Below are 16139 nucleotides of genomic sequence, written 5' to 3'. Positions count from 1 at the left end.
AATTCTTTTACTGACTCATTGTGAATATGAAACTTAGAGGTTTAGGCATTATGTAACAGACGGATAGGTTCATAGTTGTCACTTGACAGAAGTGTTTACAGCTGTCTGAAGAGTTTTTTATTTTCTTTCTGTTGCCTGTTTGTACAGACATTGTGCTACTGATAATACTCTCACTCTGTATCACAGTAAACCAAAATTATCTTTTGTTTTTTTCATATTTGATCCAACGCCAAGATTTCTTTTGTATTAGTTTGTTCTTCTCTATAAAATGAAACTTGAGTGAAGTATGAAGAGATTCACTGTTGATGGCGGCAAAGACAGAATTTCGTATATTGTAATTAAAATGAAGTAAATGATGTGAAGTCAATACAAGGCCATTCTAACGAGCTTCTGCTGTGTGCTGTATGGCTACTGTTAGAGGAGCAAAAAAAGAGGTTTTAAAAATATCCTGTTTCCTCGATACTGCATTCAGGCAGATTCCTCTGTGTGCTAGGCATTCTAAAATGCACATCTTCTCTTCTAGAAATAGAAAAAAGAATGTATAGCTTCTGTAACTTGTCATATTTGGGGGATACAATAGAAAATGCTCTGAATATTACTTCTAATTATTTGATATTTCTTTTTTAGGGAAAGAAAGAATTTCAAGTATCGCTCTTTCAGACATTAGTGTTGCTTATGTTTAATGAAGGAGATGAATTCAGTTTTGAAGAAATTAAAATGGCAACTGGTGTAGGTAGGAAGAATTCTGTTTGATTCTTAAATTTATTCACTGAGTAATTGCCAATTATGTTTTGGTATGTAAAGGCCTAATTTTAAGAAATTTGCTGTGATCATTAGGACAAACTTTATGAGCCAATAGTATATAGACACTAAAGGAGATGAGGAATACACACTGCTGATACTTCCTAGTGTAGATAAAATAGATACCTCACAAAACTAATAGTAAGAGCTGTGTAGCATATGGTACTACTAGCAACCTATTAGATTTACAAAATGTATCATCACAATTCTTGAAATTCAAGTGATGATAAAGACTGTTGTGTGTACAGTTTATTTTTGTTTTGTTACAGTTTCAAATACTATGTTTTGAAAATGATCTGTTGTAGAATGCTGTCATTTGGGGGTGATTCAAGAGAGTATTTTCAACTGAACTGTTCTGAGAGCTTGCCCACCTATTTTCCATTACTGTTGCTGGAGTGCCCCATTTACAATAGGTCTGATTCATTAAGAGGAGCAGTGTCCTGTAGGGTGTATACTTTGTAGCTGTCTCCTTCTGCATTTGAAATCAGGCAGAAAGGACAAAGAAAACTGAGGAAAAGTATAGAGGGTTTTGTTTGTAACCATCTGCAGTATCTGCCTTCTGTGTTCTTATGCTCTTGGGTGATTGCCCACCCCCACCCCCCCCATTTTTACACTTCCTTGAAATAGTTACAGCCATTGGCATTAAAAACAATCACGCTATCATCTCTTTGCTCTCTGGAAGTTCTGCATCAACCAGCAGGTCATACCCAGTAGCCCTTCGCATGTTGAATCTTAAGGTCAACCCAACACAGCAACTGCTGAAAGAGTATTTGAACCCATATAAGTACTAAAATATTGTAAATATATTTACTAAAATACTATAAAATGGGGATATCAAAAATCCCTGTGGTTCAGAGTGATGCATTGCAGAAGGCAGTACAGCTGGGGTGCTCCAGCTTCTCAGCATCAGCACTTCAAGTTGCTCAGTCATTCACTCCATTAATGCTAAGGTAGCTGAAGAAAACTCATGCCAGTGTGAATGATAAGTATCAGGATAGTCCAGAGAGGCTCATTAGGTCAGAGTACAATGGTTCCAGAACAGACATAAGTTCAGGCAAGCCTGATCCAGATCCTGCTTTCTCATCTTGTCTTGCCGTATCTCGGAGCTTGTGCTCTGGCTGCCTGACAGCAACAGATAAAATCTGCTGCGTGGAGATGCATTCCATTACAGCACGATAGAAAGGATTTCAATACACTGTTTTTAAGGCAGCTGGCTAGAATTGATAGTTAGGAGCTACCTATATTATGTTACGTCATTGCACTGAGTGCCATGTCTGTGTTTCTCTCCCCTGTGGGGAAATAGTATAGGAATGCAGATAATGAGGACAGTTCATGGTCCACGGGGTTCACATGGGGCCAGGATGGATGGTACAAAATCTCTGTCTTCCCAGGCTCTACCTACAGAAGGCATTCAGAGCTGCTCTAGAGAGGTCCCATTCTCACCTAGCAGTCTCCGTGCTTCTAAAGAGGAGGAAACTCTTATGGCCAGAGACGATGTCAGAAATAGGTCCTACACTGCGCCCTTCCTGCCTCCTGCTATGTGGGTGATCCTTTCGCTCAGTGGTACCCTGCGGAAGGCTGGTATCCTGGCTAGCTGGAAAAGAACAGCGATTCAGCTATTAGAAAAAGTAGCTGAATTTGTGATGCAGCTGCTTGGTGAATTGATCACTAAGGGCAGAAGTGCTGACAGCCAGACTCTCAGAGACCACCCTGGATGAACCAGAGGTCTTGGCTCATGGCTACAAATAACAGGATGTGGTAGAAATCCTGGAGGATAAAACCTGGGCATTAGGGTTGCCATAGAAACTGTTTCTAAATGTTCTAAACACCATGTATAGGGCTGGACAGACAGGCAGAATTGCAATGTATGCTTGAAAAAATGATGTATGGAAGAGGGTCTAGATTTATGAGGGAGTAGGAAAGCCTTTGAAACGGGGAGCCTGTACGAGGAGGGTGGGCCCCATCTAAATTCAAAGGGAGTGAAGTTGTTGGCACATTTTAATGTTTTAGAAAGTCTGTAGGGTTTGTCAGACTTCTCCCTCCACCATCTAAAAATAGCATAGGGGATCCGAGAAGAGTTCAGGGAATGGGAATAAAGATGGAAGACATGGAACAGCTTCTTTAGAAGGAATGGTTGTATGTGCTATGACTAAACTAAATAGACCAAAAGGTAAATAGAAATCTGTGAATAAGGATTTGTTTTCTTACTCAAAAAAAGCTAGAGGGCAAAAATCCGATATGAGCACATGGTAGTGAAAACTAAACAGCATGTTGTAAAAGCTGGAAGTTTACAGAATTCGAGGGGACAGGTTCAGGGAAGAGCAAAGCACTGAAGGTTTCTCAACACACAGAAACCGCCTCTGGCTGAGGAAGTCGCTGGGCCCTAAGTGACTGGAGACTTACAGAGCAGCAGGATGAGGAGAGGAGGAAGAGCAGGGAAGCGTGGAGCTGTGCTAGCTTTGCTCTTATATGCTACCTTGTGCTCACCTGCTTATGGCCACTGCTGGAGATAGCATGCTGGGCTAGATGGACTTTCTGACCCAGGGTGCCTGTTCTTCAGTTCTAAACTAAACACTGGAAGGAATACTGAACCTCCCAACTCTGAAGAATTGGCCCTAACCACTTCCCTTACTTTGGTGTTCACATGTGCCAGCTCTTTCTGGGAGGTGGTGGAAGCCTCGTGCAGTTTTTGGTGAATTAGCATGTGTTTATGTTGAGACCCTGTTACGAGGTGTTACCCAGTCTTTGCATATTGGTGTTTACTGTGGAAGAGTACAGAAGGCCATGTACAGGCCGTAGGGCAGAATAAAGTATTGCAAATTGAAGTGTCAGTAAAGGGTTTAGAACAGATGAGTGAATCAGACAGTAAATTAGACCACCACCAACTGAATAGTATTCACCCTGAAGCTTTAAAGGAATCTGTCTAGATTCAGAGTCTTGGTGCAAGCTTGACAAGAGCAATGCTAAATTTCTAATTTATTTTTTGCATTCGTGCGGTAATTCTGCTGATTACTGCAGGGTAGTAAGTCTGTACTGATAGGCCCATGGAGAAGTGTATATTAGGGAAGAGCCAGCGTGATTTATGCAATGCACGATTTTCCTTTCAAATTCTTTTAGAGAGTCAGCAAGTATATACATAATCATAATTATGCACTTGGCTTTTTAAAAGTTCTTGATAAGACCTCCTCACAAGCTCTAAAATAAAGTAAATTTCCATGGCTTGAGAGGGAAAGTCCTCTTAGGGATGAATAATTGATTAAAATTCAGAAAACAACAGGTAGAAATGAATGGGCAGCCTTCATAGTTAAAGGAAGCTGTTGTTTGGGATCCCCAGCTATTGTTCAATGTGGCCATTAATGATCTGAAGAAGATGAATCTGAATTTGATGCTGATTCCTTAGGAAGGTCAAATCTGAAATGAGTAAAAGCAGTTACAAAAGGAACTCGCACTGTTGAACAATTAGGAGATCAAATGGCATCCAGTGTTGATGTATATAAATATATCTGGGGTCTGTTGGTCATGTCTCCCCAGCTCCCTTGCTGACTATAGCGGAAGATAGGGCCAGTCAGATAAATAGCTGTTTGTTTCACTCAAGAGTCATACTGAAGTTAACATAAAAAACTATAAATAAATTTGTAGTATAACTTAAAACTTTCAGTCACTTAAGCGCTTAATAAGAATAAAGCCTTAAGAATAAAGTGCCTAAGAATAAAGCCTAGCAATTTATGATATCAGTGCTGCACTTAGCAGGATAGGACAGCCACGACCAAAGTTCCAGTTCCTTAATAAGTCTTTCATACATTCATTATCTACTATATATATTTTAAAGAGGTGAATATGATATATTCGGTGATTCTACTGTCCAGACACTCACTTAGGCGGCTTCAGTATTAGCTACATCGCTGTGTTTACAGTATTACAAGTCAGTTTTGTAAATGTCTTGCACTTAAAGTAAGGGGGTATCTGGATATTAAAAATCCTGTGTATTGAAACAGTTTGGGCAACTGGTCTCTACATGGATTTCAGACTTTGTCTGTTGTATCTTTATATTCCATCCCCATCTAACACAAAATACATACACTTTAGCAGGTCAAAAAGTCATACTCATGAATTATCCTCAGGCTAAATAGAAGAGTACTTCATGGGCGATAACCACACTGCGGGGGGGGGGGGGGGGGGGGGGGGGGGGCGGGCGGAACAGGGGGGACCAAAAAGCCAAGAAACACCAAACCCAAACAAAACATCAAGTGGATTTCTGCCCCTTTAGGATATCATTGTCTTCATCTGTATTACCTGGCATATTTGGAATTTGTGTTTTGCAGTCACTTACAATAAATTATCACCAGTCTCTTTACAGAGCTGAGGTTGTCCCTGGTACGTTACTGCAGTTAGCAAATGCATAAACTGTCACTCGGAGAAAGAATGGTTACATTCTCTTTTGTAACCGTGCTTCTTTGAGATGTGTTGTCCCAATATACCCCATGTATTTACCTGCCTTTCTCATTATCAAGAAAGCCCCTAGGAGCTGTAGTTTTTACTTTTACTTCAGTGATCAGTAGGAAATGGCAGATTCCTTCCCTTTGGCATACTGTGACCTGCGACTTCGCATGCAGGGCAGAAGCAAAACTCCGAAGTACACTGAGTGTTTTTAACAGCATCCTTTGTTTAGACAAAACCACAACTCAACAATCTCCATTTACTGAAGGTGAAACACCCAAAAAGTGTGAAACATCACAAATGCCTGTATAGTCAATGTGGTTTAAAGGATTTTAGTAATCATAGAACAGTTGGAAGTTTAAAAAAAGGGAAAAGGTCACTCTGTGTGAAAGTTGAGGTATTTTAGAAATAATAATAGCATTAATCTTTTACTCAGCTACACTGCACTTCAGCACTGGATTGCAAAACCTTTCTTTTAATTTTTAGACTAAAACTCTGTTCAGGAGATCCAACACACTTGGTGATAATTTTATATTGTGAATAAAAGTATTCTAGAGATTGCAGAGGCTGTTTTAATGCAAAATCTCGATACAAGACTCTGCAACATAATTATTAGAATGTTTTAGACTTTATTTTATTTACTTGTCCAAATGCTTTTAGCTTTAAATCTCACTAGATAATATTTTCCTCACCCACTTGTTCCTACTACTTTCCTGTTGGGGGGGAAGTTTGTGACTATAATAGCTGTCAGCTCTGCCTTCTCACAAAACATCTTCCTATCAATTTAGACTTCTCTTCTGTTTTTTTTACTTAATTATATATTTTCATATATATAGTGATATATATGATATAGTAATAAATAGTGATAAAATCATAAAATGAGTGGCTTGAATTTGTCATCAACCTATTACTTTTTTTCTTCTAAAGTCACGTTACTACCAAACAAAACTAAAGCAATAAAACCAGGCTCATGTTAATGTGAGATCTATTCTGAAACTACTTTTGGATAGAAAGCTCACTGAGACGAGCCTGAGTCTGTCATCCTGATGTATACAATTCTGTGCATGCTCTCAGCACTCACTGTGAAAGATGTGAGACCAAGTTTGAAGGCTCTAAGTTGTTAAACCTAATTGGAACTTAGCTGGAAGAAGGTATTAGCATAAACCCAGTAACTTTTCAATTGTCTTTCTAGCTTCATCACATAAAACTCATGTTAATGTTTTGTTCTGCTTTCTCCTATACTTTTGAACTTCTTCACAGAGGACAGTGAATTAAGAAGAACCTTGCAGTCTTTAGCTTGTGGAAAAGCACGAGTATTGGTTAAAAATCCAAAGGGCAAGGATGTAGAAGATGGAGATAAATTCATCTTTAATGGTGATTTCAAGCATAAATTGTTTAGAATAAAGATCAACCAAATCCAAATGAAAGAAACAGTATGTATTTCTTTTTTGCCTTCATTCTGTTTGTTAACTGTTTACCCACATGGAGACACAGAATCTCTGCATTTCCTCTCGTAGTTTGTGCATATGGAGAAAGGAAACAGATAATTGATTTTTTCTGGTAGTCCGTATGACTTGCAGAGGCAATAAAGACTTCAGAACTCACTGAAATTGAAACAACTTAGGCTCCTTCATGTGCTTGCAAATTTAAATGCCTGTATATTAAACTGATAGGATCTTGTAGATGTTTCAGTCCATCTTGGAAGTTTTCATGGTATGGCTGCAGCGTTGGTCCTGTATTGAACTCATGAATCAAATGTCATAGAATCACAGAATGGTTTGGGTTGGAAGGGACCTCAAAGACCATCCAGTTCCAACCCCCCTGCCATGGGCAGGGACACCCTCCACTAGACCAGGTTGCCCAAAGCCCCATCCAACCTGGTCTTAAACACTTCCAGGGATGGGGCATCCACAACCTCTCTGGGCAACCTGTGCCAGTGCCTCACCACCCTCACAGTAAAGAATTTCTTTCTAACATCTAATCTAAATCGACCCTCCTTCAGCTTAAACCCATTACCCCTTGTCCTGTCACTGCACTCCCTGATAAACAGTCCCTCTCCAGCTTTTCTGTAGGCCCCTTCAGGTACTGGAAGGCTGCAATTAGATCTCCCTGGAGCCTTCTCTTCTCCAGGCTGAACAACCCCAACTCTCTCAGCCTGTCCTCATAGGAGAGGTGCTCCAGCCCTCTGATCAGCTTCGTGGCCCTCCCCTGGACTCGCTCCAACAGCTCCATGTCTGTCTTGTACTGGGGCCCCCAGAGCTGGACGCAGTACTCCAGGTGGGGTCTCACAAGAGCAGAGTAGAGGGGGTCACCCTGTCACTTCTTTATTTAGTGGGTAAGAGAGCCATTACAGTCAGGGTTCTCCCATCTTGCAGTGGATGTCTTTGTTGTACTTGAATCCCAATTCTTGACACAAGGTGATGTGTTTTAAGTAACATTGTTTCCTTTTTGCCTTTGCATATTAAAATCCCTAAAAGTCAAATTGGAGTTGAGCAGTTTCATACAGAAGGCTACTGTATTTGGGCTGTCAAACACTTACTTGCTCTCTCAAATATCTGAAGTGAGTTTTTAAGATTTAGTTTATCAAATAGATTTAAAGTAAGAGATACATTTTTTTTCTTTACATTATCCTTAATTTTATCTTTGGCTTGCTTTAGCAGTATACTTCAGAATCACTTAGTTTTTAGCATGCAGTAATGCATGCATCTGTCTCAAAGATGAATAAGAATACATGAGTTTCATTTCACTGGAAAGGTTAAGTATAGAAATATAATTGATAAAAAATAGCAATAAAAGGTGGTATGAATTGTGGTGTTGTATTGTTCTTTAGGTTGAGGAACAGGTCAGCACAACTGAAAGAGTATTTCAAGACAGGCAATATCAGATTGATGCTGCTATTGTACGAATAATGAAGATGAGAAAGACTCTTGGTCATAATCTCCTTGTTTCTGAATTGTATAATCAACTGAAATTTCCTGTAAAGGTAACTGATCTTGTTTTTCAAACCATCCTAGGATTATCTAAAAATATGTAATATATTTTTCCATTCAGCTTGTCCATAAGAGTAAGAAATGTGTAATATGTCTGAATCAAATCCAAAGATTAAAGTATTAAAATGAGTTTGTGAACAGAAATAAGCCAGAGTATCAGTAGGAAATTATATTTATATATTTACTATGACACATTTTCTTATATACTGTTAGCAGTCCTATTTTTTAATAAATAAAATATATTTGCATTTATATTAGTAACGGTTTTCACTGATCTCATCTTTTCTTGTAGCCTGGAGACTTGAAAAAGAGGATTGAATCTCTGATTGACAGAGACTATATGGAGAGAGACAAAGACAACCCCAATCAGTACCACTATGTTGCATAATGGAGAGGAAACACTTTTATTTAAAGAAAAAAAAAAACCCAAACAATAAAAAACCCCCAAAATGAAAACCAAAATCATCCACATATATCTTCAGGACACCAAATACCTATGCTGTTCCAGACTTTCTTTTAGCAGATTTCAGGTTGATGTATATTATTCAACCAGCTGCATGCACTGCTGTGGAAGAGAAGCAAAATGACATGTTAACTGATCATCCTTGTCAAGACTCCTTACTAATTTTAAACACCATGTTTTTATTTCTTTTAGTTACTCTTCTGTTCTTTTGGGTTCTTGAGAATTTAGTTTTACAGTTTTGTTTAACAATGTCATTGAAGTTGGATGGAAAGGTAAAAATACCTGTGTGAGAAATACTTCTGTGATGGATGCAAGTCTGGTTTCCTTGTTTATGTGTTCCTAACTGCATCCATAAAGACCCTATATGCTGCATTCTTTAGCTACAGTGACAACTTGGGTAACTTTTTAAAAACCCTTAATTGATGAACACTTATGTATAAGCAGTGTTGTTGAAATACACTGAATTTTTGAAATTACGCACCATGAAAACCCTTAAACTTGTGTTCAATTAATTTTCTTTCAAATGATTATAAACTTCAGTCTGGTTTGGATAAATCAGGTTTTGAAGTGAGATTCTTGAAGTGCCAAGAGGACAACCGTGTTCATGTGTGTAGTGAGTTGTTGGATTATTTAGCTAAAATAGGGATTATTATTTTATTACTACTGCTGCTGGCTTGGGTGGCAAAGATTAGATCTGAGTCAAAGAGGCCCTACCTCATTTTAGGGCAACTGGTGTTTATCACTGTTTATGTAATTTGCCGCAACATTTAGTTTTGCCTTTAAAATAACATACAGGGAACCTACTGTACAGCGTGCTCCACTTTAAACAACAAAAACTTTTTTTTAAAAAATACTTTTATGGTCTTGATATTGTGAAAGCATAGTTTTTTGTCTTGAAAGACTTAAGGATTTTGTGAGTACTTTGTTACATATTGTATATATGTAAGTTGATTTGAATTAAAGAATGAAAGACACTGTAGATCTGTTAGATAATTGTAACTATCAGGAAGACACCTTTTGTGGTAATACTTACAAGACTGTCTTTATTTTCCAGATTTGCATACTGGTGTGTTTCATTCTGAGAGCTACCAAAGGAGTTTTTTGATCGTGGCATAAATGAGAATTTAACTGAGCAATATTTTCTTGAGAGATACCTTACTAAGTTTATGTAACATGGGGTTTGTGCATCAGTTAAAAGGCCGCTGCCTCTCTTAAAGTAAGCATTGCTAAGAGTTGACATCTTGTGGATTTACATATTAAAGCCCTTATTCTGTCATCTGGTGTCATTAATTGTATTGCATTCTTCTGAATTATTTTTGTTCCCTTTGTGTTTAGAAACTAAACATGTTTAGTTTATTGTATTTAAAACATATTTAATATTGTAATTTAATGTAGACTTATTTTAATATTTGAATCTTCAGTTAATGCAAATAAAATCTTTGATGCATATTGAATATTAATTTCTTAGCCTTTGTGAGATTGTGGCATTTCAGTTTATTCATGCAGTTTGTTCTTTAGCATTGATGATACCGTTCACCTCAGCATTCACTTTCTGTGCATATGGAAGCCGATCAGATCCATCTTACTAGGCTTTTAAACCAAAAAGGAGTGTGTCCCTCATGGAAACATAATGGGCAGGGGCTTTATATGCACAGAAATTTGGCGGTAGTATGCAGTAACTGATACCAAGCAGGGAATGTGTACAGCCTTCCCTTTCTGAACCCAGGCTTCCTGGTTCAACAGTTTTAAACAGTAGATTAAAAGCAGAGGTGTTATCCTGAAGATGATTGAAATGGTTCTGCCTTACGAAGCAACGTTAATTGATCAAAAGTGCTGAGGTGTGCCGTTTTTCTTAGTTGCCATAGACTAGAACTCTTTGGCGAAATTACTCCTGTTTAGCAATTAAAAATGAGTTGTTCCATGAGCAGTGGGAATAATGAAGCCTGTCTTTCTGTGATGTACGCCCTTGGTCCCCTACTCTGTCATCGTCCCCATACAGCCTCAGGCAGCAGCACTGCAGAGGGGGTTCTGCTTAGTTCTGCCTTTCTACTTGTGGGAGCACTGAGTTTGTTCTCCTTTTCTCAGCTGCTGACCTCCCTTGCCCCCCAAACCTGCAGAGAATGGAATGATATCTGAAGGTTTTTACTCTTCCAAATGGGTCTGAAAGTGGCTTCAGAGGATCAAAAGCTATGGGAGAGATGGACAGGCCAGGTGATTGTGACTCCCTTTTTCTCATGTCCTCATTTTTAATTTGATTTTCTCAAATTTCTCCTCCTGGGATTTTGTATGTGTTGAACCAAACAGGTAAGCAGTTATTTTATTAGCATGGTAATCACTTCTTCATAGCAAAAGAGCTGCATTTGATTGCTTTTTGATAGTTGGTGATAGAATTTGGCCGAGCATCCAGTCTCAGCCAGGCGTTGGTTTGATGCCAGCTATTTGGTTCACATTGCGCCGAGTGTATTTGTGCCCAGAGGGCAGAGGTGGTGAAACATTTCTTCCTGGAAGACCACTCAGTGTTGAAGACATCAGGCTGTAGCAAAGTAACAGATTTCCTCTGAAGTGCGTCTATGTTCAGAACACGTCTTGAAAACCTGGATCTTGGCAATTTGGTGTCCTTGGAACAAATTGTATAGCATCTTCTATGGATGACAACAATAACAGCACAAATCTGGGATACAGGTAGGAGCTCTCCAATCCTACCAAAACCTTCCCATTTAACTCAAACATTCAGATACCTCATCTAGACATTATTTAAACAGCAATTTTCCTAAATGTGACGCCCTGTCATCTAGCCCAATGTTTCCTGAGGGAAAGCAAGTGTGAGAACACAGGCTGATGGCTGACTTGCAGCTGCTTCCCAACTCTGGCAATTAACTGCTCCTTACCAGCCACCAACAGCCTCCTTCCCACCCACTATTTTCTTAGTTCCATATTTTAGCTTCCCCTGTATTCCTTTATCTGAACCTAGATTTATCATTTAGCTCCCTTGGTCGGCTGCAGCTTCTTTTTTCCTTTCTTTGTGCTATACATCTTTGAAAAATAATTACACACCTTTCAGACAAATTTAGTGCATTGATTTGTTATGCAGACCGACCTGTTTGTAGGTTTATCATCTTTGGCAGGTGTGTTAAGGAGAGCGGACTCTGTACTGTAACCTTGGTTATCTATTCCTAGCAAGTCTCTTCAGAAAGAAAATAACCCAGTGAAGTCAGGTAACACGCAGCAAAAGGCTACAGGAAAAATGGAGTCATGTTTCATGGAAACTCTTTCCTGGTAAAAATTCCCAGCCAGCACTCTGTCTTCCGTGCTGATACTCTGCCTCGACTTTGCAAAACTGTATTGTATAAGAGCTGTGAAGCTGATCAGAGGGCACCTCTCCTATGAGGACAGGCTGAGTTGGGATTGTTCAGCTTGGAGAAGAGAAGGCTCTGGGGAGACCTTACAGCAGCGTTCTAGTACCTGAAGGGGCCTACAGGAAAGCTGGAGAGGGACTGTTTATCAGGGACTGTAGTGACAGGACAAGGGGTAATGGCTTTAAACTGAAGGAGGGTCGATTTAGATTAGATGTTAGGAAGAAATTCTTTACTGTGAGGGTGGTGAGGCACTGGAACAGGTTGCCCAGAGAGGTTGTGGATGCCCCCTCCCTGGAAGTGTTCAAGGCCAGGTTGGATGGGGCTTTGGGCAACCTGGTCTAGTGGAGGGTGTCCCTGCCCATGGCAGGGGGGTTGGAACTGGATGATCTTTGAGGTCCCTTCCAACCCAAACCATTCTATGATTCTATTGTAGTAATGGCTCCTAGATCTTGTAGGCATTTCCCATGTTCTTCCCCATAAGGGGCTGCTCTGCATCCATGGCTCTTCAGGGCCAGGAGATGTACCACAGGTAATGTGGAACTGCGGGTTGATCGGACAGCAGCTCTGTCAAGCAAAATGCATAAGGGCTGGGTATAGACTACATTTCCCTTGGTGATGGCACTCATTTGGATCTCCAAGCCATCTATATACCAGCTTTTACAGAAGCTGGAACTTTATGTTTCTCTATGTCTTACCCTGCTATCAAGTTTGATTGATGTTGGCCAACAAGTTATTGAGCAGTGAGGCCGATGGCCAACATAGTGGCGTAACACTTGTTTCATTAGGAAAACAGGCTAACACCCTGGTAATATTTCTGCTGACAATGATGATTGGGTTTCGTGCAGTCTCTACACTGCTATAAAAGGCTTAGTAAGCTAATGATCCACGCCATGTAAGATCAACATCTTTCTCTGCTGATAGCCTTATGTTCTTTACCTGCCGATTTCTTGCCACAATACTGTTGCTTGATGCAATTTTGCATTGGGTTTGCGTGGCAAGGTTTTGGTAGCTGGGGGGGGGGTGGGCTACAGGGGTGGCTTCTGTGAGAAGCTGCTAGAAGCTTCCCCTGTGTCTGACAGAGCCAATTGCCAGCCAGCTCCAAGATGGACCCGCCGCTGGCCAAGGCCAAGCCAATCAGCGCCTCTGTGATAACATATTTAAGAAGGAAAAAAACAGTTGGAGAGAGCTTTTGCAGCCAGAGAGAGGAGTGAGAAGATGTGAGAAACCCTGCAGACACCCAGGTCACTGCAGAAGGAGGGGCAGGAGGTGCTCCAGGCACCGGAGCAGAGATCCCCCTGCAGCCCATGGTGAAGACCACGGTGAAGCAGGCTGTCCCCCTGCAGCCCATGGAGGAAGGATGAGGGGGTGTAGAGATTCCACCTGCAGCCCATGGAGGGCCCCATGCCAGAGCAGGTGGAGGCACCTGAAGGAGGCTGTGGCCCTGTGGGAAGCCCATGCTGGAGCAAGCTCCTGGCAGGACCTGTGGCCCCGTGGAGAGAGGAGCCCACCCTGGAGCAGGTTTGCTGGCAGGACTTGTGACCCCGTGGGGGACCCACGCTGGAGCAGTCTGCTCCTGAAGGTCTGCACCCTGTGGGGGAGACTCACATTGGAGAAGTTTGTGAAGGACTGTCTCCCATGAGAGGGACTCCATGCTGGAGCAGGGGAACGATGAGAGGAGTCCTCCCCCTGAGGATGAAGAAGCGGCAGAAACACCGTGTGATGAACTGACCGTAACCCCCATTCCCCGTCCCCCTGTGCTGCTGAGGGGGCGGAGGTTGAAGCTGGGAGTGAAGTTGAGCCTGGGAAGATGGGAGGAGTGGAGGGAGGTGTTTTAAGAGTTGATTTTATTTCTCATTCCTCTACTCTGTTTTGCTTGGTAATAAATTAGATGAATTCCCTCTCTAACTTCAGTCTGTTTTGCTCATGACGATAATTAGAGAGTGATCTCTCCCTGTCTTTATCTTGACCTGCAAGCATTTCGTTGTACTTTTTCTCCCCTGTCTAGTGAAGGAGGGGAGTGACAGAGCAGCTCTGGTGGGCACCTGGCCCCCAGCCAGGGTCAACCCACCACAAACTTATGTATTAATTGGTAGTTATCCAAGCACATGCTGTTTTTCAACATACAGACACTAATTTTCAGTAGACAAGCAGACTACTGCACAGCAAGTATAAACCTGACGTTTGGCCTGCCTCTGTTTTGTTTTCTGGCAGACTTCAAGTAGTCCACAGACCTTCCTCCACTCCTGGTGCAGGTTCCAAAAACAGTGATCAAAAACTGAGAACAGCCCATGTCACGCCTCCATTAACCTCAACTCCTCTGCAGATGACTCATTCAAACACTTGACCAGAGCTGTTCCTTATGTCCTTTTTCAAACCAACTAACTTTTGCTTTTGGCAATACATGGCAAGAATAAAGATTGCTAGAAGTGCTGCAGGGAAAAGCAAACAAACGAATATAAAACATTTGTGTTTCTAAAAATGCACAGATAAAAATACAGTATTAAGAAAGCAATGTCTGTTTATAGTAATAGCATTGAAACAAGAAAGACAGATCCTCAAGCCATCCTGAAGAGCAACTCAACTTCTCTAGGACATTTTTGGGAAATAGGAAGTGTAAGTAAACCAAGACAAGCATCAGTGAAAGGTCATCAAGTGTAGAGTAGCTGGACTTGACTTTAACAGCTGGTAGTAGCTAAATCCCATTTCAAATTGGTTCTAAGTAAAAATGTGTGAAGGCAGCTTGGGACCATGAAGGATTCTGCCTCAGAGCCGATTAGTCTGGAGTACACTGCAAGGAGGAGAAAGATGATGTGGCAGCCATTTTGAGAAATGAGAAGCACAGTGCTATTGCCATGCTTTCCAATAGTACTTGACACAGGATTTCAGCAGATTTCTTCATCTGGTTTCAGATGAAGAAAGCATATCGTTAACAGCTTAGATACGAAAGAGCATTGAATTACAAAGTGATCAAATGGCCTGGGCTCTGCATCTCCATTACTATGCTAACATCTGACAGTGTGAACAGACAAACTTCACCTCTTTTTTTCTAGTTATCTCAAAAAAAAAAAAAAAGGGATTTCTTAAAACTCTTGTTTATAAAAACACCAGACAACATCAGAAACTACATGAAGGAGCAATTAATCTTACCCATGCAACCACAAGTCATTAGCAGTCCCTCTTTTGGCTTGGAACAGGTAAGCGGGTTATACGTATACATATATGCATCACTTCAGAGAAAATAGATCATTAACTTCCAGTGCTTTTATACAGCTGGGACTGGATTAATTCTAAGCAAGGTGACTGCACTCACCTTAGACTGCCTTTAAATTCAGTGGCAAGAAACGTATTTTGGAAGCAATACAGCATTTAGGTGTGTAATAAGTAATTGGAGGTAATTTGGTGATCAAAATGGGTTAGATGAGAAAAAGCAATCTTTCTGCACCATGCTGCACCAGAGAACATCCTGTTTGGCGAGGCTTAACCAAAATGTTGCAAATTGCAGTGCTATGTTACTATGACAACTTGTATCTCTGTAACAAACTACCCGGACTTGGAGGAGCCAGGATAACCGAAGAAGCAGAAAGGCGCGAAGATCAACCTATAAAGGGGGCTGCTTAGCTTGTTTGAATTCGCGAGCCCTTGGCGGAGCCGCGGCTCCCCGGCCGCCAAGCGCTGCTTTTGCTTTTCTACCTGGCGAGCCTTTGGTGGAGCTGCGACCCCCTGGCCGCCCAGCGCTGCTTTTGCTTTCCTACCTTAATAAATACAGATTGGATTTACTTTGGACTCTATTTGTCTCAATTCAACTATAACAGGTGGGTTAATTGCTCACCCTCCTCTAACACCTCCCCTTTAACGCAGGGGTGCCCGCGCTGCGTTCCCCACTGGAAACCACAGTTAAACACCTAGAGCTGGTAAGGCTGACCCGGGCGTTCCTCGCAGCTCTCATCCTGACGCAAGTTACAGGGGTAAGACGCACGGCAGTTCGCAGAAAGACCCCACGCCTCTGAACGCCCGCTGCCAAAACCCCCGTGCCGCCGGTGAAGGCTGCGCAGGTGGCCTACGCCAGGGCAGCAGCGCCCCGAGGCCAAGCTA

At 41.3% G+C, this 16139-nt stretch overlaps 1 protein-coding gene across 3 annotated transcripts in view; it reads left to right on the top strand.

Annotated features, from left to right (window-relative positions):
- The window catches only part of CUL4A (cullin 4A), a 43729-nt gene extending 33591 nt beyond the window's left edge, over positions 1 to 10138 (top strand). For all 3 annotated transcript variants that reach the window (XM_054801720.1, XM_054801746.1, XM_054801728.1), the window contains 4 exons: positions 628 to 733; positions 6499 to 6671; positions 8069 to 8221; positions 8521 to 10138. In XM_054801720.1, the coding sequence (XP_054657695.1) occupies positions 628 to 733; positions 6499 to 6671; positions 8069 to 8221; positions 8521 to 8616 (528 nt within the window). In that variant the 3' untranslated portion in view covers positions 8617 to 10138. The remainder of the gene's footprint in view (positions 1 to 627; positions 734 to 6498; positions 6672 to 8068; positions 8222 to 8520) is intronic.
- The last annotated feature ends 6001 nt before the right edge of the window (positions 10139 to 16139 follow it).

Source organism: Grus americana, chromosome 1 (genome assembly GCF_028858705.1).
Source record: "Grus americana isolate bGruAme1 chromosome 1, bGruAme1.mat, whole genome shotgun sequence".
NCBI classification, from domain to species: domain Eukaryota; kingdom Metazoa; phylum Chordata; class Aves; order Gruiformes; family Gruidae; genus Grus; species Grus americana.
Note: the sequence above shows the minus strand (reverse complement) of the source record. Positions and strands in the feature narration are given on the sequence as shown.